General features: G+C 32.6%; 1 protein-coding gene across 1 annotated transcript; it reads left to right on the top strand.

Annotated features, from left to right (window-relative positions):
- Positions 1–6,014: 6,014 nt before the first annotated feature.
- LOC108335193 (3-ketoacyl-CoA synthase 6) lies at positions 6,015–7,819 on the top strand. Its single transcript, XM_017571151.2, has one exon. It carries the CDS (start codon positions 6,113–6,115, stop codon positions 7,589–7,591), a length of 1,479 nt encoding a protein of 492 aa, XP_017426640.1. The 5' UTR covers positions 6,015–6,112; the 3' UTR covers positions 7,592–7,819.
- Positions 7,820–11,272: the final 3,453 nt, after the last annotated feature.

Here is an 11,272-nt window from a genome sequence, read left to right as displayed (position 1 = left end):
CCACAAATCACCACCAGGCTTTCCAGTGTGCTTTGTCCTCACTCGCACACTTTCTGGGAAAACTTCCCAGAAGGTCACCCATCCCAGAATTACTCCAGGCTAAGCACGCTTAACCATGGAGTTCTTATGAGTCAGGCTACCGAAAAGCAAATGCATTTTGGTGATATGAGTAGCCAAATCAATCCCTTTAAGATATCCTTCAACTGTATAGTCCCATACCTATACAGTCTCCAGATCCCTCTCATTCCGGTGTATGTCCGATTCGTCCATGTACCCCTTCCACCCGAAGCTGCCAGGAGCCGCTCCTTGTCTGTGCCCCCTGCACCATGCTTCTTGCACCGGCGTCACTCCCCGCCCTCGTCTCCGTGCCCGGGTGTCCCATGAACTCTTTATTAGTATTGAATAATTGAGTATAATGAGTGAGTGTGATTATTGTATACAGTTTGACTTTGTCCTCTTAACTTGTGTTGTTATACAAGAACAGAGAATATTACACATGTTGTTGATGCTTTGAAGAAAAAAAATATACATAAGAAAATCTTAAGAGAAATTTTCAAGACAATGTTTTCTTTTGATTTAACATTTTGAAATACTATGTTATAATCTTGAATTGAGTTATTGAGATTTTCACTTAGTTTCAGTTTAATTTACTATATTAAATAAAAAATTTATTTATTCACTTTTTCATAATGGTATTAGAGTTATAAATTTTTAAATTAAATGAAATTTTTATAAATTATACGTTACAAATATTTCTATATAAATAGGGTAATAATATATATTCTATTTTCTTCTTTTTTTCTGAGTTGGTTTTTTTGCACATTACAGCTTTTAAGAAAATCACGAACCAAAATTGAATATTTAAAAGTATCCAAATTTTACAAAATCTCATTCTACATTTACTTGCAGAATCATTATATAATATTGTACAGAATAAGCAACATATAATGTATAAATAAATAAATTTTAACCTGCGAATAATTTTTTAAACTTATTATAAAAATAAATTCGATAAAAACATTACGTAATGCCATCTTACTCGTCTATATATGCCTTGGCAAGTAACTCTTACGTAAAACCATATTATGAGAACTGGTATGCGATTGAAATGTGATTTAACAATGGTTGGTACATCATAATTCATCTCGTTTCGTTAAAAATTATCTAGTGTTTCTTTTTTCATGTTCTTCTTTGTTAATATTTTTCAGTCAATAGGATCACATTGGTCAAATTTTTTATATGCACATGATCCACGAAAATCAAACCCAAACAGTGTTTAAATAGTACATTTGAACTTAAATTTAGTATATTGACCATATTGTTTCGGTTGAATTTGTGAGATCGAGACACTAATCTTCAACTTGTGTGCTTCACCTTTGATTTTCCATCCTCTCAAAGAACGCGGTTCATTCCGGTGGGTGGTTGACCTGCAGAAGACACTCTGACGCTCAAGTCAGATATGTTTTGTAAAGATGTCTATCTTTTATTGTAATAGAACCAGATGTCTTTACCTGGACGTTTAGCCCTATATTCATAGGACGTACAACAATTAAGCTCATTAATTCATATTTGATATAGCAATAATTTCAATAATACCTGCTAACTGTCCATTTATATCATATTTTTCTGTAATATGACCTGTCAATCACTCAAAATAGCGTATATTCGCATTTAATATGACCATTAAACGTATTAATTGACCATTAATAATATTGATCTTTCTTGATTAATGTTTGTCTGACAGCCGGTCGGTTGCCTGTTTTGCCTTCGGATTCTCCTTAGTCGATCGATCAGCGGGTATAGTACACATATAAAATTGTTGGGATGCTCTTTGCTTGCTGAGATGGCAATAACCAAACAGAGTGATTAGTTATAAGGAGCAGTATCTCCATTGTTGTTGTAGGAGAACCACAAAAACTTCAATTTCAAACGCCACCTTCCATTCATAAGTCTTGCTCGTGGCACCTACTTTATTACAGACATACCTAATTTGGAAACTCCACTACTAATTCTCCACCTGACAGAACTACATAAATGATTATCTCTCTCACACACACATACATACATATATATATATATATATATATATATATATATATATATATATATATATATATATATATTTGATTTATGAAGACTGAAGCTAAGGTTGTTGGCCAATTGTTTACCTTGTCCTAATTAATAGGTTTCAATAACCGTACTGATAAACACTAACTAGTGTATGGGAGTACTAATAATTTGGTAACATATGTAGGTGAACACTTAAATCTTGACGTGTGGGAAACCCAAGAATAAAATTTTTAAAGGTTTATTGGATGGCGGAGTTGTCTCATTTTGAATTGAAAATATAAGTGATGCCATGCAACAATCCTTTTTAGGTATTTTATAAATATAAGTGATGCCATGCAAAATAACCTGATGAAATATACAAAAATCACATGAGATATACATTCAAAAATATTCTCCAAGCTTATAAGTGCTTATTGTAAAATGATTATATGCTAGATAATTTTAGAGTGAGAGATTTCGTTTATTAAATCATTCAATTTTATGATGTTAGACTTCGGTGCAATGAATGTTTAGTTTATATTTCCCTTTTATGAGTTTTCCATGTAAACCACCAAACAACTTTTATTGTATAATAAGGAACCACAATGTGCACTAAGTTGGGTGACATATACTTGTTCTTTATCTCATGAGGAGGAGATAAATGCACTGGTGTAGGAAAATCTTTTTATACCGATTAAAAAGGACTTTTATACTGATTATAGATACATATACAATATAGAAAGTTATGTCTTTCTATATCAATTTTAGAACTAGTATAGAAAGTGTCACTTTTTATATCATTTAAGATCATAATCGGTATAGAATGTCACTTCCATTGAAAATTGCTATGAACCCACCAAGGTTTCCTTGTGTTCCAAATTTAGCCTTCGAAAAATTATAAGTAATAACTGATATTATTGACAAATCAAATAGTGAAAGATCCAAATCATACACATATGTTTCAAAGTTATTTTCTAGCTTTGAATTTACCATTTTTGTTCATCCAGGATAATCTTCCATGAGATGTCAATCTCAAAAAGATGTATATGCGACATAATCATTATGTCCAAAACTACACAACAACAAAGCACATTCTAAAACAAATTTGTGCATTATTCATGTCCCAAAATTACATTCAATTACAAAACTCAATGCTCAAAATAACAGTGCTTGGCAAACAACTTTACATTAGTGTCAAAAATGCAACAAGTGTTGTACAAGCGACCTCTATAACGTTTTGGAATGAAACCATTAACGATAGTGATTTTCAAAAGATGATAGAGTTTAGAGAGCATGACACCTCTAGCCTCCATTGACAAGTGGTAGACGACATTGTGGAGAACTATATCTTTGATTATGACTCACCTAAGACAGAGATGCGATGTAGAAGAAGATAAAGTGAGAGCCAAAGAATGGGAAGGAGCAACCCTCCCACAAGAGGAAAAGGCTCATCGGCGGTGAAGATCCATGGTTGCAAAAGCGTTGCAAATCCATGGTTGCAGGCTCGTCGACAATCGTGGTTGTAGGCTGGGATTTGAAAAGTTTAGAATTTCCGTGTATCCTAATTTTAAAAAAGGAATATAAACTTCTATACTGATTAAAACTAAAACCAGTATAGAAAATTTTCTTCTATATTATAAAAATGTCACCGTACCCGCGTTCTATACATGTTATAACTAAAATCGGTATAAAATATTTTCTTTGTTTATTATAAAAATGTTACTAAATAACTTTCTATACTAGTTATACTAAAATCAATATAAAAAGTATTAACTTATTTACAGTTTTTTCGTAAGAGTAAATTTCAACCTGTATATATAAACTCTTTATAAAAAATATTTTTGCACTATTAATAAATAACCATAGATGCTTTGTACATCTATAACTAAAATAAAATAATTCTTATAATCATATTTAATTGTAGAAATCTATAATCAATAGGAAAACTAGACATATTCTAGGTTTGAAAAAAGCGATATAAACCAAAATCTTTCTATTACAAGTTCTTGTTAATTTTATCAAACATTTATAAAAAAAATTAAACAAATTTCAAAATTATTAGATGACCTCCAATAAAACATCTAATAGATATCATGATGAAAAAAAGCCTAAAAAATTTTCAAGCTCTAATCAAAATTTATAAATACTTTTTTTCTTAATTTGTAAAAGTATATATTTTTCAATCCTACTTCAAAAACAAGAACTTAAATGCATTCACTATAACAATGGTTAAAACATTACACGTTCAAACCAATAATAAATTATAAATATTTTCCGCAAGTTGGGTGAGTCTTTCCATTAATTATGTGGTTCCACTTATAACACTGTTAAAATTTCTTTTCAACTTTTACTCTAACATGGAAAAGGTTTTTAAGAACCACACGTCAGTTAATTAATGTTTTATTTTGGCTATTGATAATTTTATTTTGTATCATCCGCAGTGTCTTTATGGCATCTTATAAAATTCAAATATTAAATTTATGACTTTCACAATAAAAATGTGTAAATATTGTTAAATTTATATTTACTATAAGATAGGTTAACAACTTATTTTTATTAATTTCTTTAATAAATTATGTATTACTATTTTATTAATCTGTATATTTAAAATGAATTATCACTAACTATCATCATCACTAACTATTACAAAGACTATTGTAAAAAAATTATCAAAAAAATGGTTGAAAAACATTTTTCTTTACTATAAATTAATATAATAAAAACCTCGAATCGAACGGCTAACGCTATACTCTTAGTTTTTTCTTTTTCCTTAACCTTCTAAATGTGTTATCATTTTAGCACAGCTCTAAATGGCAAAGAACAATCTTCTGGCTTCCCACCTATAATGAGAAGGAAAACATTATCGTAAAGGCAAAGTGCAGCGAATGTGGAAATGTCTCATGCATAGAGGACACGTACACTTCTCTGTTTGATCGTGGCAACAAATGATAGAGGAAACGTAATCATTCTGCTTTGCAAGAATTGACAAATGATGAGTCAATGCTTTCGAATGATTTGAGAACCTTCTGATAAAAAAGCAAGGGCCCATTCCCTAAGAGATCAATTCCAACAAAATTCCACTTATCGATGCCATTTCTACCACAATTAATTCATATCCTATCAACCAACAAACCATTTCTGTATCTTCTAGAATCTAAAAAGCTCACTATTTGGATTCATGCTGCCTCCCGTTTTTGAGACTAATATATCCACCATACACATAGTCAAATCCTTCTCATATTAAACATTTTTTAATGTGTATTAATTTCATTTTTGTTAACATTTTACTGAATTAGACTTAAATTCATATTTTAAAATGGTATTAAAGTAATCTAAAATCTATTATATTTGTTTATTGAATTTATATAATATTATTTATTTTTAAAACAGTATTTGTAGTTTGACATGTTACCGTGTCAAACGACATTCATCTCACACATATGATTTGTAAAATAGTGTAATTTAATTGTCTACAAAAATTGAGTAAGGAATATATCACATATTCACATTCAATTTTATAGTTTTTTAAGAAAGAAAAAAATAAAATGTAAGAAAGAGTAATGTGAAATGAATGTGAAAAGATGATGTGTGTCAAGTATAATTTTTTTTTTTCAAATTATCAGTGGATCACAGTGTCCCTTGAATGTTCTGTACATATCGGTTTTGTATAATAATTTGTTTCTAGGAGTTGAAGCAATGTCTGGTGTATATGTGTTTCTCGTGTCATTTGGTTGCAAAGATGTTCTTTGTAGCTTTGTAGCCACGACCACAAACTGTAGAAAAAAAAAACTGATAAAGTTTTAGCGGTGAAAAAGTGCTTTAAGGTTTAGTTAGAAGTGGAAGGGGGAGTTATGAAAATGAATGCCAACTTAGAAGAGCGTTGGGTGATGTAGACTCTTTCATTTAATCCCTTCATCTACCTCTTCATTGCATAGGTCCCTCTTGCCTTTAAAACCTCACCTCCCAATCCCATATTCAAAATCAATCCTTCCCAAATAACCCTAGCTACCTTCCACACCCTCCTCAAACTGCTAAATTCACTCACTCACTCACTCACATCATCATGCCTCATTTCTCAAACTCAGTCAAGCTCAAGTATGTCAAACTTGGCTACCAATACCTTGTCAACCACATCATAACCTTCATCATCATACCCCTAATGCTTGCAACATTCATAGAGCTACTTCGTTTAGGCCCAGATGAAATCCTCAAACTTTGGAACTCTCTTCACCTTCACCTCGTCCAAATCCTCTCCTCTTCCTTCCTCCTCATCATCATCGCCACCATCTACTTCATGTCCAAGCCACGCACGGTGTTCCTTGTCGACTACGCCTGCTTCAAGCCACCGGTCACGTGCCGTGTCCCTTTTGCCACCTTCATGGAGCATTCGCGGCTCATACTCAAGAACAACCCCAAAAGCGTGGAGTTCCAGATGAGGATTCTAGAAAGATCTGGCCTTGGAGAAGAAACATGTCTCCCTCCTGCGATCCATTACATCCCACCCAAACCCACCATGGAAGCAGCGAGAGGTGAAGCCGAACTTGTGATATTCTCGGCCATGGACTCGTTGTTCAAGAAAACGGGTCTGAAGCCAAAGGACATTGACATTCTCATAGTGAACTGCAGCCTCTTCTCTCCAACACCATCTTTGTCAGCTATGGTGATCAACAAGTACAAACTCAGAAGCAACATCAAGAGCTTCAACCTCTCGGGAATGGGGTGCAGTGCGGGGCTTATTTCCATCGACCTGGCTCGTGACCTTCTCCAAATCCACCCTAATTCCAACGCTGTGGTTGTGAGCACGGAGATCATAACCCCCAACTACTACCAGGGCAATGAGAGAGCCATGCTTCTTCCGAACTGCTTGTTCAGAATGGGTGGTGCTGCCATTCTGCTATCCAACAGAAAATCTGAACGCAAGAGGGCTAAGTACAGACTGGTTCACGTGGTGAGAACCCACAAGGGCTCCGACGACAAAGCGTTCCGTTGTGTGTTTGAAGAGGAAGACAAAGAAGGAAAAGTGGGGATTTCACTTTCCAAGGACCTTATGGCCATAGCAGGAGAAGCATTGAAGTCGAACATAACCACCATGGGACCCCTCGTGCTTCCTGCTTCGGAGCAGTTACTTTTCCTTTTCACGCTTATCGGAAGGAAAATCTTCAACCCCAGATGGAAGCCTTACATCCCTGACTTCAAACAAGCCTTTGAGCACTTCTGCATCCACGCTGGTGGGCGTGCTGTGATCGACGAGTTGCAGAAGAATCTTCAGCTTTCTGCGGAGCATGTTGAGGCTTCCAGAATGACCCTGCACCGGTTCGGGAACACCTCTTCTTCCTCTCTGTGGTACGAACTGAACTACATTGAGTCGAAGGGGAGAATGAAGAGAGGTGATAGGGTTTGGCAGATTGCATTCGGAAGTGGGTTCAAGTGCAACAGTGCTGTTTGGAAGTGCAATAGAACCATTGAGACACCTCTTGATGGCCCTTGGAGTGATTGCATTCATCGCTACCCGGTTCACATTCCTGAGATCGTTAAGCTCTAGGCTAAATGACACCAAAGGAGAAACACGACCAACAATCTTCCTTAGTTGTCTAAAAATTATTCTTGTAAATACACAATAATTTATGAGAAATCACAGGATTTATGTGGTTCTGACTCTTCTCTCAACGAGTCACAACTCGTGATTTTGTGATTTCAAAGGTGCAGATTTACTTTAAGTTATTTGGGAAACAACATCTGTTTTTAGCGGTTGTTTACTTCGCTGTTATTCATGTTTCTTCGTATTTGGATTTTTTTGTTTTTCGCTGACAATCACAAGAATTTGTTGTGAATTGCTTACGGAAGGATTTACTTTGTATGATACGTGTCATGTAAGGGAAATAGAACTCCCCAGATCCTATTAATTAGTTGTACTTTTTGTTGATGGGCAAGGAAATGATTATGTTGGTGAAGACTCCGTTGGGTTTTATATTGGCTAAAAATAATTAATATATAAAAGGATAATATATAAAATATTCCTAAATTTATTATCTTCATTTTTCATATTGGAAGGATCATTATATGTATTTATTCATTATTTGTATGTTCGAAATAAATTCGAAAATTAGGAAAATAATATTTTGACATGCCTTAAACAAATATATTCATTTGACAATTCTCTTTAAATAATATATCATAAGTAAGATTGTCAGTAACAAAGGAAGATATTTTTTTAACAATTTTTTTTATAATTTTTTTACAATAATTTATATGATAGTTTGATTGGTATATACAAATAGTCCATAATCAAAATAGCATAAATGGCACAAAGCATAACCACAAACTCAGGCTACACAGAAACAAAAGATGAACAATTTTCCATCCGACAAAGGTCCCTTTCTAGACATGCATGGACAATTGACTTCATTGTTCCTTCCTCTTAGCATCTACCGTAACTGCACGTCACATTTTCTTTAGTTTCTCGTGACATTGCCTCCTTCTAAGAGCGACACCTTGTATCCAAGGTTAAACGAAGTATAAATTTTTAGGAAAAATATCTTTTTAACAATTTCTTTGATCACTTTTTTACTTAGTCGGTTTTAAATATATGACTAATAAAACAGTGATACATATTATAAAAAAATTGTTAATAAAAGTTGTTAAAATATCATGATCTAAGTTTTTATATTCAGCTTTCTGTCTAAACCGTCAATTAAGGCTTGTGTACCCATTGCAACCTTTCTTTTCTTATATATGTTCCGGACTCTAAATATTTAACATGGATTTTTTCAGGCCATGTATTGATTAATAAAGTGTTGTTCATGAAAGTCCCAATCAGTGACAACCAATGAACCCTTACGACATCGAAAGTTATTTAGACATTTTATTTAAGACAAACTGGTTGGTAAGGTTAACTGTTCATTTAACCAACGTATTCAACTACTTTTTTGAACTATTTTAACCTGGTTATTTTTTTCTAGCAAACTTTATGCATAGATTAATAAAGTCTTATTTCTGGAACTTCCAATCAGTGAAATTGAACTAAGAATTAGAGAATTAGAAGGTATTTAAACATTATATTGATTGTCAAGGTTAAATACTCATTTAACCTACTTTTTTTTACATAGTTAACTACTTTAGCCTATGTTTTTTTTTCAACTGCATGCATATGCATTAATAAAGTCTTGTTTTTGAAACTCCCAATCAGTGAAAACCAATTAACCATTATGAAATTCAAAGCTATATAAACATTATTGTTGAAGTTAAAGTGATTGTAAAGATTAAATCATTTAATTAACTATCTAACGTAGTTGACCACTGTTTTTAACTATTTTAACCTGGGTTTTTTCTGGCCAACTATATGCACGTATTAAAAAAGTCTTGTTGCTAAAACTCTCAATCAGTGATTAGGAAATTGAAAGCTATTTAAACATTCTTATTCAAGTCATATTGATCGTCAAGGTTAAATACTCGTTTAAGTTAACCACTATTTTAAACTACTGTTTTTTTATGACAAACTGTATGCATACATTAATAAAGTATTGTTGCCAAAAGTCCCATTCAGTGACAACCAATAAACCATCAGCTTAGAAAATCTTCAAATAACTTACAAAAACAACTTATATTAAAATTGTTTAACCCTGTTTTATTTTTCATTATACAATTACAAACAACTTATACATAACCACTTATGTGATAATCATTTGCTGAAAAAGTACTTAATAACTCGTTAACCCAAACACACCCTAAGATGTAATTTAGTCACAGAATCATATTAAAGCCGGGATAATGATTTCTCTACATGTTTTTATTTGGACATTGGCTACCTACATCACCAACTTCATCCCTGTCCAGTCCAACAAGATCAATTTTGCTAACTTTCGAGCTACTGAAAAGCCCTCTGTGGTTCCATGTATATGAAAATCATGTTTAAACAACAAAACCAATGGAGAAAATTAACAATATAAGATTGCCTTCAACCTTAGAATTTAAGCTCATCGCTCCCTTTCTCCTCATTCGATGGCCCTACAACATAAATAAAAGAATGAACATGGTCGATAAAATATTAAAAAATAATTGTTGTAATGGGCAAATGCATACAATTTTTAGAGCAAAAATATCAGCTAACATAAACAAAGCTTTCAGCTTCTCATAAATTGCATAAATTTCAACATGTACACCATAATGATTCCCCCACCTTATTCAAAATTTGTGCCAGTATAATATGTCCACAAATTTTGCTGATGACTAATTTTCATAAAAGAAACCTGGCTGACTTTCTTCTTTAAAGTCGTTTTCTTCCATCCAAATGGAAATGGAAATGCAAAATCTTCCCATAATCACAAATCAAATGGACGGTCTAGACAGTTTATCAACAACATCTTCAACAATGGGCTCAAATTTTGACGCACTTTAATAAACACATCAATGGGCTCAAATCTCTCTACATTCGGTGATGATGTTAAAATCAAGACCCTATCTAATCTTAACATGAGGCAGAATCAGAATTGGAAAAATTCTAGTATCACCATTTCAAAAATGGAAGCTGAGATTTACAAGAAAAGTAAATTAGTTTATGTACGTATTATTAGATATATTGTGTTTTATGTTAATTAGAGAAATATAAATTTTTTTATTGTTTGATATTGGTAGATATTGTTGATATTGTTTTTAATGATATCTTCTATTTATGTATTTATATGTTTGGTTGTCATATATATTTTTGTCATTTTTCATTATAAATATATTACCCTACGTGTGTTTTAAACACAAGAGAGATTAATCATATACCTAGTTTTACTATATTCAATACAGTATCTAGAGCCTAAAGTTTTTTATAGTTAATATTTGAATTTTGAATTCATTAAGAGAAGATTTCTTTGTTCTTGTCATAAAACACTACTTCTTATTAAAGATTGATATTTTTGTGATGAATTTTCATTGACACATTAATCTGCTAGATTTTGATATCTCCATCTCTGTCTTTATTTCGGTGTTTTTCTATAATTTTCTTTATTTATGCTTTGGGAGGAATCAAATTCAAAACAAACATACTCTTTCCTAGATAAGGTTATATCATTTGTACAGCAATCAACTACGCTAAATTCGCCTATTTATCCTCTTTTAGTATTTGTGCTTGTTGCCTTCATTGGAGAACCTTTATTTTTTTAGGGCTTTTCTCTTTACATGGCTTCTTTCGCTGCTTCTTCGGATAGTGCACGCAAAATGCTCTTTCCAATTAATT

This window comes from Vigna angularis, chromosome 10 (genome assembly GCF_016808095.1).
Source record: "Vigna angularis cultivar LongXiaoDou No.4 chromosome 10, ASM1680809v1, whole genome shotgun sequence".
Taxonomy (NCBI): Eukaryota; Viridiplantae; Streptophyta; class Magnoliopsida; order Fabales; family Fabaceae; genus Vigna; species Vigna angularis.
This window is presented reverse-complemented; position numbering and strand designations above follow the sequence as displayed.

Excerpts from the sequence above, each read along its gene's own strand:
- LOC108335193 (XM_017571151.2), top strand. The coding sequence starts at position 6,113 with ATGCCTCATTTCTCAAACTCAGTCAAGCTCAAGTATGTCAAACTTGGC.